The sequence below is a fragment of the Sus scrofa genome, chromosome 3, assembly GCF_000003025.6.
Source record: "Sus scrofa isolate TJ Tabasco breed Duroc chromosome 3, Sscrofa11.1, whole genome shotgun sequence".
NCBI lineage: Eukaryota > Metazoa > Chordata > Mammalia > Artiodactyla > Suidae > Sus > Sus scrofa.
In genome coordinates this window covers 101,273,938-101,297,398 of record NC_010445.4, presented here as the reverse complement: position 1 = coordinate 101,297,398, position 23,461 = coordinate 101,273,938, and the positions used below count along the sequence as shown (strand labels likewise).

Genomic DNA, 23,461 nt, shown 5'->3' with positions numbered 1-23,461 from the left:
ATTGGATATAGTCCCTGTGCTTAACAGTAGGACCTCATTGCTCATCCATTCTAAATGTAATAGTTTGCATTGACTAACCCAAAACTCCAATAGCTAAATGTCTAGCTCTTCTTCCCAGCCTACTTCCTCCCCCTCAGTAACCACAAATTTGTTCTCCTGTTAAGTCTGTTTCTGTTCTGTAGATAAGTTCATCTGCACCATATTTTAGATCCCACAAATAAGTGAAATCATATGGTATTTGTCTTTCTCTTTCTGACTGACTTCACTTAGTATGAGAATCTCTAGTTACATCCATGTTGCTGCAAATGGTTGTTATTTCTTTTTAAATTTTTTTTTTTTACTTTTTAGGACCACATCCGAGGCATATGGAAGTTCCCAGACTAGGGGTCAAATTGGAGCTGCAGCTACCGCCCTACACCACAGACACAATGATGTGGGATCCAAGCTGCGTCTGTGACCTATACCACAGCTCACAGCAACGCTGGATCCTTAACCCACTGAGTGAGGCCAGAAATCAAATCCACTCACTCATGAATACTAGTCAGATTCCTTTCTGCTGAGCCACATATTTCTTTCTTTTTTTATGGCTGACTAGTATTCCATTGTGTATATGCACCACATCTTCTTAATACATTCATCTGCTGATGGACATTTAGGTTGGTTCCACGTCTTGACAATCGTTGACCAGTGCTGCAATGAGCATAGGGTACATGTATCTTTTTGAATGAAAGTTTTCTCTGGATAGATGCCCAGGGATGGGATTGCTGGATCATACAGTAGCTCTATATTTAGTTTTCTGAGGTACCTCCATACTGTTTTCCATAGTGGTTGTATCAATTTACATTCCCACCAACAGTGAAGGAGGGTTCCCTTTTCTCCACACCCTCTCCAGAATTTGTTATTGGTAGACTTATTCATTGCAGCCATTTTGATCAGGGTGAGGTAGTACCTCTTTGTAGGTGTGATTGCATTTATCTAGTAATTAGTGAAATTGAGCATTTTTTCATATGCCTGTTTGCCATCCATATGTCTTCTTTGGAGAAATGTCTCTGTAGCTCTTCTGCCCATCTTTCAATTGGGTTTTTTTGTTGTTGTTAAATTCTTTGTATATTTTGGAGATTCAGCCCTTGTCAACTGCATCATTTGCAACCATTTTCTCCCATTCTTTAGATTGTCTTTTCATTTTTTTAATGGTTTTCTTTGCTGTGCAAAAGCTTGTAAAATTTGATTAGGTCTCATTGGTTTATTTTTGTTTTTATTTCTACTGCCTTGGGAGACTGACCTAAGAAAATATTTGTACAGTTGATGTCAGAGAATGTTTTGCCTATGTTCGCTTCTAGGGGTTTTATGGTGTCTTATCTTATGTTAAAGTCTTTAAGCCATTTTTGAGTTAATTTTTGTGCATGGTGTGAGGGGGTATTCTGGTTTCATTGATTTACAGGCAGCTGTCCTGTTTTTCCAGCACCACTTGCTGAAGAGACTGTCTTTTCCCCATTTTATACTAATTTCTCCTTTGCCTAAGATTAATGGACTATAGGTGTCTGGGTGTATTTCTGGGTTCTCTATTCTGTTCCATTGGTCTCATATGTCTTTGTACCAATACCACACTATCTTGATTACTGTAGCTTTGTAATATTGTTTGAAGTCTGGGGGAGTTATGCCTCCTGCTTGGTTTTTTTCCCTCAGGATTGCCTTCGCAATTCTGGGCCTTTTATGGTTCCCTAAAATTTTTTGGATTGTTTGTTCTAGTGTGTCCCTATTTTTGATCATCCTTATGAACCTATTTTATGATTTTCTTTCTTTTTCTCTTTTTCTTTTTGCTTTTTAGTGCCATGCCTGCAGTATATGGAAGTTCCCAGGCTAGAGGTCAAATAAGAGCTGCAACTGCTGGCTTACACCTCAGCCACAGAAATACAGGATCCAAGCCGCATCTGCGACCTACACTGGAGTTTGCAGCAACCCTGAATCCTTAAACCAATGAGTAAGGCCAGGGGTTGAACCTGCATCCTCATGGATACTAGTCAAGTTCTTAATTTGCTGAGCCACAAGAGGAACTCCTATAGTTCTAAACTGAGTGGAGCCTTTTGCAGGGGACAATTTTTAAGAGTAAGATTAACTGTTTCTTGAAGACTGGTAAAACTCGTAGCACCAATGTATGCCTCAAGTCATTTGTTGAAACACAGAGTTGATATTTTAATGTTTAATGGTTTTTAATTTAATTAGGATATATGTTTCTTAGGTCAGTTTTCCTATTTAAAAAAATTTTTTAAAGTTAATCAGTCCATCCAAGTTCTCAAAAATTTTAAGTGCATCTTAGTATTCCTACATGATTTCAAAATTTGCCATCTGGAGCTCCCATCATGGCTCAGCAGAAATGAATCTGACTAGCATCCATGAGGATGCAGATTCTATCCCTGGACTTGCTCAGTGGGTTAAGGATCTGGCTTTGCTGTGAGCTATGGTGTAGGCTGCACACTCGGCTTGGATCCCAAGTTGCTGTGGCTAGGATGTAGGCTGCAGCTATAACTCTGATTTGATCCCTAACCTGGGAACCTTCATTTGCTGTGGGTGCAGCCCTAAAGACAAAAAAGCAAAAATAAGAATAAAAAAATAAAAATTGCAATCTGTAGTTATAACTCTTTGTTCCTAATATTTACGCTTTTCCTTTTTTCTCTTTTGATCAACATTACCAGAAGTTTTGAAATATCTACTGTATGCTATCTAGTTCATTAATTCTGTTCTTCTATTACCTCCTTTCTGTTGTTTCTATTATTATTGTCTCTCAAATTTACCTTATCTTTCCTGTTTCCTAGGTTGAAACCTTTACTCATTTATTTTTAGTTATTTCTACTTTCAAAAATACTTGTCTAAAATTGTAAGTTTCTCTTTATGCATTGCTTTAGCTTCATCTTACAAAGTTTGTTTACATAGTACTTTTTCACTTTTGTTCAGTTTTAAGTATTTTGAAATTTTCACTGTCATTGCCTCAAACTCACAAGAGAATTAGAAACTCATTTTTAAGGTTTCCAATTTTTTTTAAAAAAATATATTTACTGTGTGAGAGTTCCCATTGCGGCACAGCAGAAATGAACCTGACTAGTATCCATGAGGACACAGGTTTGATCCTTGGCCTCGCTCAGTGGGTCAGGTATCCGATGTTGCAATGAACTGTGGTATAGGTCACAGACCTGGCTCAGCTCCTGCACTGCTGTGGCTGTGGTGTAGGCCGGCAGCTGCAGCTCCAATTTGAGCCTACCTAGCCTGGGAACTTCCATATGCCACAGGTGTGGCCCTAAAAAGCCTATACGTATCACTGTGATTGCAATTTCAGTCAGAAAAGACATTTTATATGCTATTATATGAAATTTAAGACTTCCTTTTTAATCTAACACTGTAGCCCACTTTTGTAATATAATTTACATCTTGAAAAGAACCTAGAATCATCCATATATATGATCAAACTTAATCATGTTCCTATTCAAATCTTCTATAGCCTTAATCTTGTTTTGTTTCTGATAGCGATATGGTATAATTTCCTACCATAATGGTGTATTTTCCCATTTCACCTTGCAATTCTGTCACTCCTACCTCTTGTATTTTGAGGCTTTATAACCAGGCACATACACATTGTTATAGCTTCATGATACTGCCCCTTTTCCTATTTAGGTAGTGTTCCTCTCTACTCTCACTAACATTCCCCCTGCCCAAGCTTACCTTTTTTAATTATATCAATTGATATTTATATACTAGCTTCCATTTATTTGCTTTTATGTTATGATTTTTCAATCCCTTTATTTTACATATTTCTGTGGTTCTGTTCTGTGTACGTCTCTTACAAGTTACATAAAATGCACCTTTAAAAAATAAAAAATAATTATTTCCTTTAAAGAGGCAAGTTTCATCCGTTTACATATACTGCGTTAGTAGTATAGTAGTCCAATGTAGTTGGATTTCTTTGTATATTACGGTCGGCCCTCTGTATCTGTGGGTTCCTCAACTGCTGATACAGAAGGCCAAATGCACTATACAGTTTCACATGAGGTTACTTGAGCAGACACAAATTCCGACAGGGGAAGGGGATTCCTGGGAACCAATTCCCCATGGATATGTGGGGTGATGACTCTATTCTGTTTTCATTATCACTATTTTTCTTTCCTTTATTATTCTTTCCTATCATCAGTGGAAATGATAAAAAGTGTTCCTATAGTTCTTACATGTTGTAAGCTACAGGTAGTATTTCTATTCTTTTAATGATCTGCCTAAATGTTTAAAAAAATCAAATAGTTTATTACCTATAAATTTTTTTCTTAATTTTTATTTTATTGTTTTCTTTTTTAGGGCTGCACCTGTGGCATATGGAGGTTCCCAAGCTAGGGGTCAAATCAGAGCTGCAGCTGCCGGCTTACACCACAACCATAGTAATGCCAGATCCAAGCCACATCTGAGACCTACACCACAGCTTGTAGCAATGCTGGATCCTTCACCCACTGAGCAAGGCCAAGGATTGAACCCACATCCTCATAAATACTAGTTGGGTTCTTAACCTACTAAGCCAGAAGAGGAACTCTCTAAATTTTTCTTTTCTCCTTTTTTTTTTTTTTTTTTGCTTTTTAGGGCCACACCTGTGGCGTATGGAGGTTTCCAGGCTAGAGGTCCAATCGGAGCTATGGCTGCTGGCTTACACCACAGCCACAGCAATGTGGGATCCGAACTACACCACATCTTTGAGCTACACCATAGCCCATGGCAATGCCGGATCCTTAACCCACTGAGAGGCCAGGGATCAAACCCACAACCTCATGGTTGCTGGTAGGATTCGTTTCTGTTGAGCCATGATGGGAACTCCTAAATTTTTCTTAATTTTAAAGACAGTTTAAAGTTGTTCTTATCTTCTGAATACAAGCCCACTTTAAGTGCCTAGAAATTTAGTTTGTAATTTAAAAAAAATAGTTCCGTTTTTAAAATATTCAGTAGCTTATAAAATTTACCAACATATTCCTCACTGTAAGATCTTATATTCCTTGACTTTTCTCTAAGTATAACTTCCCCTCTTGTTAAAGAACACCCTTTAATACTTCTTGTAGTGAGGGCCTATGGGTAGTAAACGCTTTTGGTCATATATGTCTATTTTTATTTGTTTCTCACTTTTCCCTCTCATTTTTTGTTAAACTGAGGTATAAGTTATATGAAGTCCACAATTTAGTGAATTTTTACACATGCATACAATGTTTCTGTGTAATCACCACCCAGAGAGAAAAACAAAAAACCAGCATCTTGGACAAGCTTCTTCATGTTCAAGAGTCAACCACTACTATAACAACCTCTATTCCCAAAGATCTGTTTTATTTTTGAACTTCCCACAAATGAACTTATATAGTATTTTGAGTTTTCCCATTTCACTCAACAGTATCTTCCCTTTTTTTGGGCCACAACCACCACATGTGGAAGTTCCCAGGCCAGGGAACCTGTGCCACAGCAGTGACGAAAGCCTAAGGTAAAAACACCAGATCCTTAACCTGCTGAGCCACAAGAGAACTCCATGTGGTCTTTTTAAAAAAATCAGTAGTGGAGTTCTCACTGTGGTACAACAGGATGGGCAGTGTCTCTGCAGCGAAAGGACACAGGTTCAATCCCTGACCTGGCATGGTGGGTTAACGGATCCAGCGCTGCCACTGTTGCAGCTTAGGTATCTGATCTCTGGCCTGGGATCTCCATATGTTGCAGAACAGCCAAAAAAAGGGGGAAAAATCAGTAGTTCATTCTTTTTTATTGTCAGAGAGCATCTCACTGTGAATACAACACAAATCATCTATCATAAATAAACCTGCTTTGAACATTCTTGAATATGTCTTTTGGTACATATGGGCATTCATTTTTGCTTGTTATATACCCAAGAGTGAAACTCTTGGATCACAGGGTACACTGTATCCTCGGCTTTGATAGATATGCCAGTTTTCCAGAGTGTCTGTACCAATTTACACCCCTTCCCCCAACAATGTAGAATTTCAACTGCTCTAAAGTTTTAAACTGCATTTCTTTGCTAATGATGATACTGAACATCTTTTCTTTTAGGAAGTACCTAATCAGGTCTTTAGTCTGTTATTGAAAAAAACAAAGCTGTCTTACAGCTATTTATCTGTAGGAGTTCTTTACATACCCTGGATATGATTCCTTTCGTTAGCTATATATATTACAAATATTGTCTCCCAGTCTATAGCTTGTCTTTTCATGCTTAATTTTGTCTATTGATGAACAGAAGTTCCTACACTTAACGAAGTCCAATTTATCAATCCCTTCTTTTAAAGTTAATGATTCTGTGTCCCGTTTAAGGAATCTTTGCCAATTCCAAGGTCATGAAGATCTCTAATATTTGTCTCTGTAAGGTTTATTATTTTAAATTTTGTACTTTTTTTTTTTTTTTTTTTTTTTTTGTCTTTTGTCCTTTTAGGGCCATACCCGTGGCATATGGAGGTCCCCAGGCTAGCTGTCTAATGCGAGCTATTGCTGCTAGCCTACACCACAGCCACAGCAACGCAGGATCTGAGCCGTGTCTGCAACCTATACCACAGCTCATGGCAACGCCAGATCCTTAACCCTCCGAGTGAGGCCAGGGATCGAACCCGCAACCTCGTGGTTCCTAGTCGGATTTGTTTCCGCTGCGCCACGATGGGAACTCCTGTACTAACTTCTTGAATAAAAGCTTAATTGGGCAGAAAATTCTATTTGTCTTAATACTGGGAAGATTATCACTCAACTGACTGCTAGCCTCTATTGTTAAAAAAAAAAACAACAAACTTCCTATCAGTCTAACTGTAGTTCTTTTTCAGGTTACATTCTCTTTTCTTTCTCACAGCTTTTAAGACTTTCTCTTTATCGTTGATGTTCTATAGTTTTATTACAATGTTTTTGGCTATGAGTTTATTTTCATTTATCCTGTGCTATATTTGGAATTTATTTTTGATCTGAAATCCTGTGTCTTCATCTCTGGAAAATTCTCAATTTTTATCTCTTCATATATTACTCCTCCATCATTCTTTGCCTGTAACTCCTATTAGATGTATATTAAAAACCTTTTGGTTTATCATTTTTAACTGGAATTTAATATTCTTATCTTGGTCTCTCTGTGTCATAGTCTCAGTGAACTCCTCAATTACACAAACAGCTTTTATTTCAATGCCTATATATTTAATTCCCAATATCTCTAATTGTTTCTTTTGATACTTATTTCATTTCCTCTTGTTTCCTTTCCACCTGTTTTGTTTCACAATGTTTTCTTTACAAATGGATCATATTCCTTCATGTATCCCTTTGAGCATCCAAGTTTTAAACTCTTTGTATTATACAAAATTAATTTTGTGCAAATTGATTTTGTACAAAATTATAAGAAATCTATTATACAAGTTAATTTCATCTGGAATGAATTCATATTCTAATAATTGACTTTGTTAGATATCATTCTGAGCATTAATATTTGTCTTACATTTGGAATTTTGTATATATGAAACTTCTTAGAGGGAGGTTTTTAATTTTTGGTTTCCTTTTCTTCTTTCTCATCTCTTTATGAACACTTTTCCAGACAGGAACTTGCTCTTAAAACGATTTTTGGATTTTAGGCTCTGTAATCATACTGGCTTATTATCACGGAATGTTTTGTTAAATTTTGAGGTTTAATTGTTTTAAGGTAGTGTTTTTGTCTTCCAACCTCCAGTCTAAACTTTCTATAAAACCTTATAGGCAGCAGGTTGGCACATTTCCCCAGTATCCTATTATAATCAAGGTCTTAGAGCAAGAAGTCTTGCTCACTTTCACAGAGTACATTTAGTCTTCATCATCCTTAGGAGCTAAACACTCAGCTACCAGAGGTCACGACCTTGAATGTATATTCCATTTCTGATCTTGTTTCTTCTTTTTTTCCTTTCTTTTTTGGGGCTGCACGTGTGGCATATGGAAGTTCCCAGGCTAGGGGTCAAATCAGAGCTGTAGCTGCCAGCCAATACCACAGGCACAGCAACACAGATCCTTAATCCACTAAGAAAAGCCAGTGATCTCTCTCTCTCTCTCTCTCTCTCTCTCTCTCTCTCTCTCTCTCTCTCTCACACACACACACACACACACACACACACACACACACACACACACTGCCAAGGACTGAATCTGAGCTGTAGCTGAGACCTACACTGCAGCTGCAGCAAGGTCAGATCCTTTAACCTGCTGCACTGGCTTGGCCAAGGATCAAACCCACACCTCTGCAGCAACCTGCTTCCCTGCAGTCAAATTCTTACCCACTGCAACACAGCAGGAACTTCCCTTTTTTCTTTTTATACATTATGATTTCAATTTGTTTGAAGCAAGACTGAGGGGCTGTAGTGAAGCTTAAATTTAGCATATTATTTTCCTGAAAGTCCTAATTTTTTTGTTAGATAAACTAAATTCTGAGTTATAATAAAAGATACACATTTTAGAAACTGAATAAAAGCAAGAGCTATAAATTTCAGAATGACTATCAAGGATAACTTATTAGGACTGACTCATTTATTTCGCAGTTGAAATATTAAGGAGGAAATCACCATTTTTCTTATCCCTATATCTGAATCATCTAGGTCCTGGATTTTATTTTCCTGTTCACTTCATCCCTCCTATTCTAAATAATAATGCAGTTAACATATATTGAGTAGCTGTATGAAGGTGGTTAACTAAATACTTCAGGTATATTATTTATCACAAAAATCCTGAGTCATATTATTATCCTATTTTACAAATATAGATATGGACATTTAGAGATGTGAAGTAAATTGCTTGTGGTTACATACAACTAATAAGTAGCAGAGTTTAGAGTGCAACTCAAGTAGTCTGACCTCAGGTCCAAGTTCTGTGGCCTTTTCACTGATAGAGCATTCATCATCTTTTCTTAGCCTTGCTATACAAGATAGTGAATTAACCGTCAGCTATAAATGCTTCCCTCTGTGGGATCTGCTATTTTATAATGGACAAGGCTACTTTTTCTAAGTTTTGTAAGATTAATAGAAACAAATGTTGACAATGACCCTTTGAGAAAGGGGCAATACAGTTGTGTAACTGGCAGTTACTATCTGTTAGCTGGAAACAAGAATTAAGATCCCAATTTTAACACAAATGAACAGCCTTCCAGGTGCAGATCTTTTTTTGGTATATAATTAAAGCACTTACCTCTGCTAAGTCTTCAAAGCAGCTTCCTACTAATGGGTGGGGACTACCTTCATCTGTCATTTCTACAGTATCTTCTATATGGCCCAGTAACTTTACACTAAGTTCATGTATATCTACTATACGACTAAATATATTTTCTACATCCTGTTGAGAGGAAGAACACATTAATTCAGTTAAGCCATAAAATAAAAACAAATTTTGAGCCAATAAGTCATTTTATAATCATGAAATTTAACATGGCAGATACAATAAGAAGACTTAACTTACAAATATAAGTAAAAGGCAAACAATTCCTTTTGCAGTAAAGTAAAATTTGCAGGTACATTTCTCTAAGTCTTAAACTTTTTGGTCTCAGGACTCCCCCATACTCTTAAAAATTCTGAAAACTCCAAAGGGCTTTTGTTCGCTATATTAGGAATTATTTCCTATCAATAATTACTATATTAGAAATTAAAACCAAGACAATTATAAAACATTTAATTCATTTAAAAATAACAATAGGAGTTCCCTTATGGCATAGGAGGCTAAGAATCTGGCATTGCTATTGCAGTGACTCTGGTCACTGCTGTGGTGCTGGTTCAATCCCTGGCCCAAGAACTTTCATGTGCTGCAGATGTGGCCAATAAACAAATAAACAGTACTTGTATTAAAAGTAATTATATTTTTCTAAAATAAACTTAGTGAGAATGGCACTGTTTTACATTTTTTGCAAATCTCTGACACCTAGCTTAAGAGAAGACAGCTGGCTTCAGGTGTATTTTTGCATTCAATCTGTTGTGATACATTGTTTTAGTTAAAGTACATGAAGAAAAATATAGCTTTATAAAGATATGTACTTGGAAAAGGGAGGAATATTTTAACAGTTTATTCAAGTAATTGTGAATACATTTTTCTTTTTCTGTATACTTCTTCTACTGAGATTTAAGTCACTTATCATAAAATTCTCCCATGTATTTATTCATTTATTTTTGGCCAACATGCATAAGTTTCCAGGCTGGGGATCGAACCTGAGCCGTAGCAGTGACAATGCCAAATCCTTAACCACTAGGCCAGTAGGGAACTCCAATATTTGCCCTTTTAAAGTGCACTATTCAATGGTTTTCACATATTCACAGACTGTTCAATCATCAACATCAAACCCTAGTACATCTTCATCACCCCAGAAATAAAGGCCGTATTCCTTAGTAGCACTTCCCATTTTTCTCTGCACACCCACTCTGGTCTCTGGCAACCACTAATCACCTGCTTTCTATCTTAATGGATTTGCCTGTTATGAGCATTTCATATATATGGAGTGAATATCAATTCATGATAGTATACAAGTCAATTAATGGTAGCTTCTTAAAGGTTAGTTGCAATGTGAAATATTAAATGAATTTTGTACTGCTACATTAAAATCCACTGATCTATTTTGAATGAATGTTTTATTCAAGTGTGATTTCATAGTGGAACTGCTAGGAAGTATGACTAGCTTACAGTTCATATTATATGTATTATACGAAACTACCAAACTCTTTTTCTAAGTATTTATATACCACATTACCTTCTCAGAAGCAACATAGGGATCTTATACTCCCAAAAGCAGTTGCTCCACATTCTTTTTTAACATTTGGTATTATCAGTCTTTTCAATTTTAGCTTTTTTAATGAGTGTATAGTAGTATCTAATTATGGTCCTAATTTGCATTTTCCATATGACTACTAATGAGCATTCCTTTTTTTTTTTTTTTGCTTTTTAGGGCTGCACTTGTGGCACACAGAAGCTCCCAGTTCTAGGGGTTGACAGGAGCTACAGCTGTCGGCCCATGCCACAGCCACAGCAACTCAGGATCTGAGCCGTGTCCATTGACCCACATCACAGCCCAGGGCAACACTGGATCCCCAGCACATTCTTTGATGCACTTTTTGCTCCTTGGTATATCTTCTTTTTATAGAGTGTTCAAATTTTTTGCCCACTTAAAAATATCAGGCTGCTTTTCTTTTCTTTTTTTTTTTTTTTTTTTTTTTTTGTCTTTTTGCTATTTCTTGGGCCGTGGTATATGGAGGCTCCCAGGCTAGGGGTCGAATCCGAGCTGTAGCCACCAGCCTCCACCACAGCCACAGCAACTCGGGATCCGAGCCACGTCTGCAACCTACACCACAGCTCACGGCAACGCCGGATCCTTAACCCACTCAGCAAGGGCAGGGACCGAATCCGCAACCTCATGGTTCCTAGTCGGATTCGTTAACCACTGAGCAACGACGGGAACTCCGAGGCTGCTTTTCTAATTACTGAATTGCAAAAGTTCTTTATATATTCTGAATACAAGTCCTCTTTAGATATTTCAAATAGGTTCCACCAATCTGTGGCTTATATTTTAATTTTGCTAATAATGGCTTTTGAAGAGCAAAGTTTCTCATTTTAATGAAGTTTAATTCATTAATTTTTAATTTTATGGTTCTTGATTTATGTGTCCTAAGAAATCTTAGCCTATTCTTTTACCCTTTTCTGGGTTTTGCGTGTGTGTATGTGTTTTGCCTTTTAGGGCCACATCTATGGCACTTGGAGGTTCCCAGGCTAGGGGTCTAATCAGAGCTGTAGCCGCTGGCCTACACCACAGCCACGGCAATGCAGATCCGAGCCGCATCTTCGACCTATACCATAGCTCACAGCAACACCGGATTCTTAACCTACTGACTGAGGCCAGGGATCGAATCTGAAACCTCATGGTTCCTAGTCAAGACTTGTTTCCGCTGTGCTGCGACAGGAACTCCCCTTTTCTGTTTTTAAACAACTTGATTGCAGTATAATTTACATACTATACAATTCATCCATTTAAAGTGAACAATTCAATAGTTTTTACTACTTTTACAGATTTGTGCAACTCATACACTACTCTTTTATAATGCTCACTCACTGTCATAACTTGAGACCCCATCTCAGCCCCTGCAGTGAGCACCCCTTCGCCATCAACCTGTGTAGTTACAGTTCTAGAAGTTACTACAATACAATTCCCTTAGAAAATCTTAACTGTCCTCACTTAGCATTTCTCCAGGACCCAATAAGGTTGGTTTGATTACTACTGTAAAATCTGTAATCCCTTCTCTAATTTTCAGTGTTAATGGCTGCTTCCCATGTGCTCCCCAAAATACTGTTGCCATACTTCCATTATGGTAATTACCACATGGTATTGCAAGATTGGCTTTTGTCTTGACTAGACTAAAGTGAGATAGGAAACCGTTTTTTTAGTCTTTGCATCCCCACTGCCAACTATGGCACTTAATAGTTAGTGCTGATAAAGCACTGGCTCAGTGATGCAAGTGAGTCAAGTTAAACACAGAAATCTTTCACAAGAGGTTTTATTCTCTGGAGTACATGGAAGATTCTATGAATTCATTTGTACTTATACATTCGGTCCATTTAAAATTTTCTTTTAATTTCTGATGCTTTATTTATTGATACTGTTGTAGCTACTTTATGTTCATAGTCACAATGAATTAAATCCTACACTTTAAAAAAAATGGATCGTAAACAATCATGAATGATACAAATTCAAATTTGAGGGGACATAAAAAATTACCATCACATGCAAGGATATATACATTTACACAATTATACTTACATTAGCTGAAAACAATTTTGAGTTGGAGACAAAGGGTTCTCTAAAAACTTTTATAATTAAATTTAGTTCCCTTATGTATTGTCGAATTTCTGCCATAAATGCTTTTACCAAATCATAATAAGTTTGCTCTCCTGAGGTGGAAGGCTCTTCATCAGTTAAAGACAATATATTTATATCTTCTACATCTTGATGAAACATATCCATCAATACCTACATAGTCAGAGATATATTTTTTAAAGTGTAATATACTCAAATGTGAAGTTAAGCACCCTAAGTTATTTGAAAACAGTTCTTAAATAATAAATAGCAGACACACAATTACCTCTTCTTGGATATAATGCCACCACCCTCTACACAGCTTCTCTAAGATAGAATTCTACATCTGTATCACAAACTGCCTCTTCCAAGTTCTCTGTCAATACTAGTACCCGTCTAACTTGTTTCTAAATCTTGTCTAACATACTACCTCTAATTTGTTTCTAAGTCTTGTCTTGGATTTCTCTCCAACTTAGCAGACACCCCTGATATCACCACCTTATTCCAGGGCCTCACATAATTTATTATTTGGATTAATTCTCACAGTCTTCCTGTTGGCCTCTTTGCCTATATTTGCTGGAGATCAATCAAAACAAGTCCTATTTTGCTTTTTTTTTCCAAGAAGTCTAATATTACTACTCATCTTTCCTCTCCTGTAAACTTCTACATCATTATCACTACAACGCAATGAAACAGTCTTTTGTCTCATATTACTTTCTGCTTGTTTTGCAAATATAAGTACCCCTTCATCAACTCTAGAGACTTGTTTTATGCTTCTCTTGCATTTCTTCCCTATGTGAGCACATAATATGTACTCAGAAATATTTTATCAATTCATTTAAAAGTATCAATATATTTTATTTCTTGAAAAATAACTTTAACAATCAAATACTTATTCATTACAAAACATCAAAACATTTGACCTCCAGATCAGGTGATTTTTACTCTACACGTTCACATCTGAAATAACAAATGATCTACAGCCATACCACCCTGAATATGCCCAATCTCATCTGAAAGAACAAATAAATACTAAACTATATCTTAGCGCATTCAGCAATCAGAAAGAGTATTCCAAATCAATAATAGTGGGGGAAAAAAAGGAATGAAATGCCTCATCAGAAAATATTCTCTTTTCTGAAAAGTCATTTTTATAAAATAAAAATACTGACACAATAACTAAGAGCTCTACACTCAGATATAGAGTTTGAGTCTAGGCTTTAAAACTCCTCAGAAAATTCTGGACCGATTTCTCTGTGAACTTCAGTTTCCCTTTTATAAAATGCAGATAAGAACATTTACCTTAGAGGGGTATCATAACGAAAAATGAGTTAAGTCACATATATGCTTAACTTTCAATAAATGTTTGCTCTTATCATAGTACTACAATACAAGTGGTATCTAAAGAAAGCTACGCATTGAAATAAAATGCCCCAGAGTTTAGTATTTTTATATTTTCAAAAATTGTTTTCAAGTAAATCCATAACCTTCTAAGTCTTCCAATCCCGATACAAATTTAAGAAATTAGCTAATGCGATTATCACTATTACTAACCCTACATGCACCAACACATAAAAGAAAAGCTACATGACATGTTTAAACACATTTTAATACTAAACATGTAATACTTAATTTCCATAAAGTGATATCTTGAGTTCTTGCTATTAGATTACTAATGGTATGCCCTAACATATAATATACAATTTTATTCCGCACAGTAGTTATGTTAGCATCCAATAAGTCAGGTACAAAAGTTGAAGAACAAAACATACAGATCAGTATCCTACCTTATCAGCACACATTGCCACTTTAATATCTTGTTTTGTAATTTCATAGTGCCGTATATTTCGCACATAATTCCCCACCAGCTTTAAAATGTCTGCAGAAATGTATTCTAATACTGCTACTATGTAAACAGAAACCTGGTGGTCAATTTTATAACCTAGGACCTCCTGAAAAATTAAAAGAAAAGCACGTTTAAAATTATTTACTATAAATTTAACACACTGATTAAAAAATTGTATACAGTTTAACTATTATTGAGGCCTGTAATTATCAAAAGCATTTAATTTTAAGTGGTTCCTCTATGAATTATATATATATATATATATATATATGTATATTGTGATTTGAAAATGTAAGCTAAGAAAAAGTAGGGCAAAATTACCTTTGAAAATGTAAAATACTTAAGAAATACAGATAACTAAATAGATAATTCCTAACCTAGGAAGGGGAGCTCAAGTTTAGGGGAGGGGAGAAATGCTCATTGTTAACTAACTCAGAATACCTGGAATTAACTAAGACAAAAGAGGTGTTTTGTTTTTTGTTTTTTTTCCTTAATGCAGAGTAAGCGTTATTATATTATTGGTATCTGTGAATATCTACTATCCTTATACCTCTATCCTCCTATCCAAAGGAACCTGGGCCTCCCCAAACCCTAGTAGTACATTCCGGGTATCTGGGTTGTTTACATTGAAAAAAAATTCATGCCACATGCCCTGCTAAACAATGGTGGTTATTAAGAGCACATTAAACAGTCATATTATTAGACTTCAAAGAGAGTATGGGCTTTTGTGGGGCTGACCAGTTTCTACATGGAAATAAATTCTATTTTCTAAACAATCCAATTAAGGGGAAAAAAAAAAAAAAAACCCTGCAAAATAAAGCTTACTTATACATAGTATAATAACTTTAACATTGAAAATCAACTGTAATTTTTTCTAAAAAGAAGTTTACTTATAAGTTGGAACAGGTTGCATTTATTTTTAAGAATATATTAAAAACTATTGTTTATAGTGATATGGATGTATTAATAAATAGAAGTGATATCCACAATTAGACCAGAAAACTCAACATTTAGAACTGTTAATACAGCATGCACATATCCTAATGTTAACTCTCTCATAATTCAATGTATAGCTATAAAGATTATGAAAAGAGAATTATAAAGAAGTATGCAACTACTAATAGCTTAGAATTTTCTTCAGACCAGTTTGTAAGATATGGTCAGATATTTGTATTCAAACAACGAAGGACAAAACACTGCCTTTTGACAGTCTTAACCATCCAAGTGTTCAGCTTTAAATCTTGGACAAGATCAAACAGACTTGGATTGCCTAACACATCACTTAGAGCCCTTGGACTAAAAGTTACCTACTCACTTTCTGTCTCAATTACCTCATCTACAAAGTGGGGACAATAACAATTAACTTTGTTGAATAATAAAACTTAGATAAGCATTAAGCATTCTGCAAGTATTAGCATTTTGTATTACAGTATGCACAAAATTATTCTTATCAGAAATATTAAGGTTTTAATTATTATAATACCTCTATTTCTGATGTGATAGTTAAGTTTGCTCAATGTATTAAACAAAATAGAAATAGCATTATTAGAGTTTCCAGCAGTTATTTTTTTCTATTAGTTCTGGAGAGATTCAACTGACTGACAGACTAATTTAAATGATAAGTAGGACTAGACAGTTTTGATGATCTTTACGGAATTTTTGTTCAAAGATTACACATAGCCCTATTGCAGTCTCAGAGAGGTTCCTACACATCTACTGATATGAAGGATTAAGATCAGAAGGATTTATAGGGACCCTTAGGCTTAAGCAACAAAAACAGGAATTTTACAAATTCTTTGAGATTCTAGTAATACCTGAGAAGAATAAAAATCCACAATTATGACTTTTCTGAATCCTTTCAATTTGCTTTATTCTTATTGTTTGTATGGAATTACTTTAAATCATGCTGCCCAACTTATACCTTCCGATTATAACATCCCTCCCCATGACAAATTCCTGGAAAAATTTAAATGAGAGAATGTCACTCTTCAGTTGACTCTATTATCCATAAAATATATTCTTTGTGTTTGAAAATCATGGGTTTTACTTTACTTTTAAAAGACAAGAAGGTAGTATTTCAGCTTTACCTTTAACAAAGGATGAATTTTTTCTACTGGGAGAGATAAAGGGTTTCTTCGCTTCCTCTTTTCAATAGCCGACTGGGCATCAGCTATTGCCCACTTATCAATTGGATGAGGGAAACTTTTTTGAACTCGTTCCTTGGAAAATAGGAAAATAACAACCAAGCAACAAATACATTAATTAGTACTCTTTGCTTACAATTTACTTTTAAAGTCAAAGAATACCAACAAGCAGGCTTTTCACATGTGGTATAATTTATACTACAAACACACTTAAGCTAAAAGAAAACTGTAATTGCCAATGTACTAGTTTCTTAATTGGGCAATTAAGAGACTAAATGTTCCTTGTATTATCTAGGAGGAAAATCACATTTTGAATTTCAACTTCACTGTGAAAAATAAATCTAATGACAAGAGTAAGTAGAAGCTACTTAAAACATCGTCTATATAAAATTTCAAGGAACAAGAACTAAGCTCAAAAAGCAAATATCTCAATCCAATTCTCATTTGGCTTTTCTTTCAACACCAATTACAAGCAAAAATAGCACCGGCACTTGAAACTTTTAAGAATTTTTTTCTTTATCCATCATGTACTTGACTTCAAAACTATTTACAAATCATGGAAATCAAGGGTTTACATTAATAACTAATTTTAATACACTGTGGCTTATCACTAGAGTTTGAATCCTCCACGAGTCATTAGTTTTTGAAGTTTCTTTTTGCTTTTTAGGGCCATACCCACAGCATATGGAGGTTCCCAGGCTAGGGGTCAAATCGGAGCTGCAACTGCCAGCCTATACCACAACCACAGCAACGTGGGATTCAAGCCATGTCTGTGATGTACACCAAAGCCTGTGGCAACGCCAGGTCCTTAAACCACTGAGCGAGGCCAGGGATTGAACCTGCATCCTCATGGATCCTAGTCAGGTTTGTTATTGCTGAACCACGATGGGAATTCCACAGGTCATTAATTTTTAACCAAGTATTTCATACTTCCCATACTTCCCACACTTCCCACACTTATTTCATTACAATTTCCATTGAAAGTTTAAGAATTCGTGTTAATGTTAAAGCTGAATTTCCCTATTTTAATAAACTAATGTAATTCACTTGTGAAAGTTCCCAGGCCAGGGATCAAACCCAAGCCACAGCAGTGACAACCCAGGACCCTTAACCTGAAGAGCCATCAGGGAATTCCCATGCTCTGAAGATTTTAAAATCCACTTTTAGGATGTCATAATTAAAACCAGCAGAGGTCACTCTTACATAATTTTAACACATTATGAATAGCTCTATAATTAGATAGTAATATGTAAAAACTACTAGATCATTTCTGATGATAAATGAAAATTAAAAGTTGTGTCAACTGTTATTAAAATGGAAAATGAAAAAGGGATTCCTATGTGATATTCTGGGCGGGGGGGGGGGTGTGTGTGTGCGGAATGGAACGTTGATTCCTGGACATGTTAAGAACAAATTTATAAACTGACAATAGTTTAACCTATTCAAGTTTAATAAATTTTCTCATCTATGTTCAAGGCTAAGTCAGCTGCCAAATATTAGAGTGATCACTTTAATTCTAATGAAAGAAATTTAGTTAAAAATGGAGTTTACAGGAGTTCCCGTCGTGGCACAGTGGTTAGCGAATCCGACTAGGAACCATGAGGTTGTGGGTTCGATCCCTGCCCTTGCTCAGTGGGTTAAGGATCCGGCGTTGCCGTGAGCTGTGGTGTAGGTCGCAGACCTGGCTCGGATCCCACGTTGCTGTGGCTCTGGAGTAGGCTGGCAGCTACAGGTCCGATTAGACCCCTAGCCTGGGAACCTCCATATGCCGAGGGAGCGGCCCAAGAAATGGCAAAAAGACCAAAAAGAAAAAAAAAAAAAAAATGGAGTTAACAAAATTTTTCAAGAGCTCACTTGAAAAGCTATTTGCCAGGATACTTACCCTCACACAATAAAGGCAATACAAGGCCCAAAATATTGGGGTAGTTCAGCAAATGAAAAAGGACTTTAACCAAAAAAAAGGAGGAGGAAAGGGTGGAAATGAATACTCAAAACAAGATTATTTTTTTCCTTTTTCCAAGACAATACTATAGACTTGCTAATCCAAAAATGACAATTAAGAGATTAAGGACTAACTTTATCATGAGTGCCAACTAAAAATTTCATACTGATAGATTTAACCCATGGTTAATAATTGAATAGGTATTACCATGATTACAAACCTTACAACAGTATGGCCCTATGGCTTGCTAACTTTTTTTGCTGGGGGGACTTCAATGCATAGTAAGAAATAATAAATTCCAAATCTTTTACATCATATTACATCCTTATACATCATATACATAGTAAACTGAAAAAAGTATCATAAAGCAAAACCTTTTATTACTATATGCAATGCACTGATATTTCCTACTCATTTATAAAAATGCTAGTTGGGCAATGCTCTAAAGTGACTTTATGACTTACAAATGGGTCATGACATAGTCTAAAAATCACTGGTGTAGGCTGTGGTGCAGCAAGATCAGCGGAGTCTCTGTGGTATCAGGACACAGGTTTGATCCCTGGCCTGGCATGGTGGGTTACAGGACCCTGCATTGCTGCAGCTGTAGCAAAGATGGTGGTTGTGGCTCAGATCCCATCTGTGGCCAGGGAACTCCATATGCTGCAGGGTAGCCAAAAATTAAAAAAAAATAAAATGAATAAAAAGTACTGGTGTATAATGGTGATAGAAAAGCAGCAGAATAGAACAGAAGCTGAACTAAATCTAACAATTCTAAATATACTTAACATAGATCTTTGAAAAAAATATCAGGAGAGTTTATAGAAGTAAATTGTAGGTAGGGATTGAGGTAGAAGAAAAAGAAGACAGAACGGTAATCCCTTCCCATCTCAATTTTATCCACCTAACTACATGTTTATCTACTGCTTTGAGAAAGAAGGGGAAGGAAAATCAGGCATGATTAAAATGAAGACAAGAAAGGGAAAAAAATGATGAAGAATACATTTTAAAATTACTTATTAGTGTATTACTGGAACTGCATATTTGGGAGGAAATACCAAAGGTCAGAATGTATGGGAAAAGACTGGTAGCAACAAAAAAGATGCCTTGAATGTAGAAAGGCAAAATTGAAAGGATTACTTTATGGGTTGTGGTGGCAAATTTAATTACAATCTTAGAGCAAAATAAATTTTTTTACAATTATCACATACACAATAGAGAGATATGTATATATAGCCCCAGGAGGCATGATTAATGAAAGATTAATGAATTAAAGTATGTTACTCTGCCACTTTCAAGATTAGTAATTTTGTTTGAAACTCAAAAACTCCATTTGATTAATAGTTAATTTAATATAAAAGATATAGAGCTAGGTTTGAGATTCAGCTTGGTCTCATTAGCAGAACTTTTCCTTTACATAATAAAGGTGTCTAAACAGATAATCTTATTGATTGATTCCAATAAAAATTTTCTAGGCTCTATCAAAATTCTGACAAATGCACTTCAGTACAATATTCAGACCCATAGGTACTTTTGAAGCAACTTTACTAAAGATTACAAAGATTCTTCAGGATAAGAAGGAAAAGGAAAAAAATGAATGGAAAAGGAAAGCAAACTTCATGTCTAGTCCAGCCACCACCACATGGCCACACCCTGCTTTTATAAGTATTTTACTTTAGAAATCTTATATTCTAACAACTCTGTCTCTGATGCCAATCCCTTCCTCTAATTCTCTCATTTCAGGTATTCTATTGTTATTAGTTCTCCAATTATTAATGGGAAATCCACCATTCTGTTCTCTCCATATTTTTCCAACCTACCTGTCCTCTCCTACCTGGCAGGGTAGTTTGGTGGAATGTATGCCCAGAAGCTTAGACTTTCAGGGTTAGAGTCTTGGCTTCACTACTTATCAGCTGTAATCTTAGGCAATTTACATAACCTCTCTGTGCTTTAAGTCTCACACTTAATCATTCAACATATATTTCCTGAGTGTCTTTTCAGTGCCAGACATTGTTCCAGGTGCTGGGGATTTGGTAGTGAACAAGACCTTATATTCTAGAAAGAGGAAAAAATAGCACCATCTTCATGAGGTTATTAAAAACTTTAAATGAAATATAAACACAGAAGTGCTTAGACAGGACAAGATACTACAGCAAGCACTCAAATATTAGCTGTTAATAAATTTCACTTTTATGTGAGAAAAAGAATGTGTATATATATATACATAAAATAAACTGGGTCACTTTGCTGTACAGCAGAAATTGACAGAACAATGTAAATCAACTGTAATAAAAAATTTTTAAATTAATCAAATTTTAGGAGTTCCCATTGTGTCTCAGTGGTTAACAAATCAACTAGCATCCATGAGGATGTGGATTCAATCCCTGGCCTCACTCAGGAGGTTAAGGATCCGGCGTTACCGTGAGCTGTGGTGTAGGTCACAGACAAGGCTCAGATCTGGTGTTGCTGTGGCTGTGGAGTAGGCCGGTGGCTACAGCTCCGACTGGACCTCTAGCCTGGGAACCTCCATATGCAGCAAGTGCAGCCCTAAAAAGACCAAAAAAAAAAAAAAAAAAAAAATCAAATTTTAGGTGAAAAAAATCCAGTAAATTTCACTTTCTTCCTGGAGTTCCCAATGTGGTGCAAAGAGTTAAGAATCCAGCTGCAGCAGGTCAGGTCACTATGGTGGCTTGGGTTCAGGCCTCTGCCCAGCACAGTGCGTTAAAGAATCCAGCATTGCCACAGCTGTGGTGTACATCACAGCTGTTGCTTGGATTCAGAATCTGGCCCAGGAACTTTCATATGCAGCAGTGTGGCCATTTAAAAAATAAAAAATTCACTTTTTTCCTTATTCAATTTGATTCCCCGATGCTCTTTTCAGCCAGGCTTCCTATTAGATATAACTACATATCAAGCTTCCTATTGGATATAACTATATATCAATCCTTCACCCCTCAGGGGAACAGAGCAGAAGCTGGGGTAGATAGAGATATACCTCCTCCCCAGTCACTGTGTATTGCAAAATCATTATTACATTCTACTATGCTGTGTCTTGAAAAGGGTTCCACTATTGCTATTACCAGTTTCCACAATTCTCTTGCCCTACTGTTCTGCCACTGCATATCCATGATGAAACACCATTCAATTCAATTATATTTTTTGTGACCACACTTGAGCCCTGCAAAAGAAATGTCACACAAACTCAGATTTTGTACACTCCACATTCAAGGTCATTAAAGTCAAATGCTCCTTCACCACTACCAGGACACTCTTCTTATATTTCCAATTCTCTCTCCCATTTTCTATAGTTGGTACTTCAAAACTTCTTTCTTCTCCTCTTAAACTTGACTCCTTCAGAACTCGATTTAATGGCTCTTGTTCAGAAAAAGTAACCTAAGCCCCAAAGCCTGTGTTATTAGTTTGCCCTTTTTTGGTGTGCCACACATCCTTTACTCACTGTACATCACATTAAGTTATTGCCCATAAACCTATCCGTATCTCCGCTAATCTATAAGCCTTAAAAAGACAGGAGCCGTGTCATCTTTGTAAGAGATCATAGGCTTCTCTCCTAGATTTTTAGATGTTTTCTTCCCTTCCAAATGATGGGAAGGGGTTCAATTCCTACCTAAAATACACATAACAACAGAAGATCAAAGGACAAATTAAAATGTTTTTGAAATGACAGGTGGCTTTAAAAAACAAAGAAACACTTGGAAATATTCCACTCTTAAAGGTGTATTTGCCATCCTAGCTGTAAAAGAAGTAGCACTTTAGTAGTTAACAAAAGTTCATTTTAGATTAAAAACAAAACATGGAATAGTCTGACAGCTAAAACATAGACAAGGTAGCACATACAATATAAAAGTTAAAAATTTTTAACTTCTTTGAAACTCTTCCACCCCCAGCATCACTGACATTAAAATAAACACACATATTAGATATAAGGCAAAATTTATCATACCTCTACATCTGAAGCACTTCGGGGCTGAGCTTGGCACAGCATATTTAATAATTGCAAAATTAATTCTTCAACATACTGAAGAGCATCATCACTAGACTCAAGAGTAGGATGAACTTGCCCCTGAACCTATAAACAAAAAGCATAGTAACTAAAATGTAGGTCTGTTTCATTTAATTAAACAAAATATTTTTCTTTTAAATGTGTGTTTGTACGCAAGAACATGATCTGGCTTACAAATATAGATTTCAATGTTATGACCCAAGCCTGGAATTTTTAACCTTTTTCCCAGCCATGTGCACCATACTTACTTATTAACATGCTTCTGGAGATTCAGATACTTAATTCCATCATTTCAGTACTTTTTTATTAAACCATGGTTACCCTAGGGTGTGGGAATATAGAGAGGGAGGGAGAGGCTGAGCTGGAGATAAATGTATGCAGTGTATATGGTTTTTGCCAAGAACCAGTAATGGTTAGAACATTTACTGCCTGGGCAAAACTGACCTCCTATGGGTCTGTCTCTTGTCTAACTCAATCTTTCCTACTAAATGATAAAATCCAAGAGTGATATATGCCTTGTCTTATTTATCAAAGTAACTTTAGCAGTCTATATGCAGAGCATGTAATACAAGCTTGATAAATGTCTGTTGAAAACAGTCACCCTATATCAAAGGACACAAAAAGGGCACTTTTCACAACATGGGACTATCTAGGCTTTAGGAAGATAACTTAGTGGTCATTCATAAAT

General features: G+C 36.0%; 1 protein-coding gene and 1 long non-coding RNA gene across 6 annotated transcripts in view; one reads left to right on the top strand and one right to left on the bottom strand.

The window, feature by feature from the left end:
* Nucleotides 1–23,461, bottom strand: part of SOS1 (SOS Ras/Rac guanine nucleotide exchange factor 1) — a 156,490-nt gene that overhangs the window by 68,659 nt on the left and 64,370 nt on the right. For all 5 annotated transcript variants that reach the window (XM_021087586.1, XM_021087587.1, XM_021087589.1 and 2 more), the window contains exons 2-6: nucleotides 22,714–22,839; nucleotides 16,757–16,888; nucleotides 14,611–14,775; nucleotides 12,788–12,997; nucleotides 9,187–9,330 (exon numbers count right to left, since the gene is read on the bottom strand). In XM_021087586.1, the coding sequence (XP_020943245.1) occupies nucleotides 9,187–9,330; nucleotides 12,788–12,997; nucleotides 14,611–14,775; nucleotides 16,757–16,888; nucleotides 22,714–22,839 (777 nt within the window). The remainder of the gene's footprint in view (nucleotides 1–9,186; nucleotides 9,331–12,787; nucleotides 12,998–14,610; nucleotides 14,776–16,756; nucleotides 16,889–22,713; nucleotides 22,840–23,461) is intronic.
* Nucleotides 17,383–19,105, top strand: LOC110260029. Its single transcript, XR_002342760.1, has 2 exons — nucleotides 17,383–17,503; nucleotides 18,591–19,105. It is a non-coding gene; the product is annotated as an uncharacterized LOC110260029 (long non-coding RNA).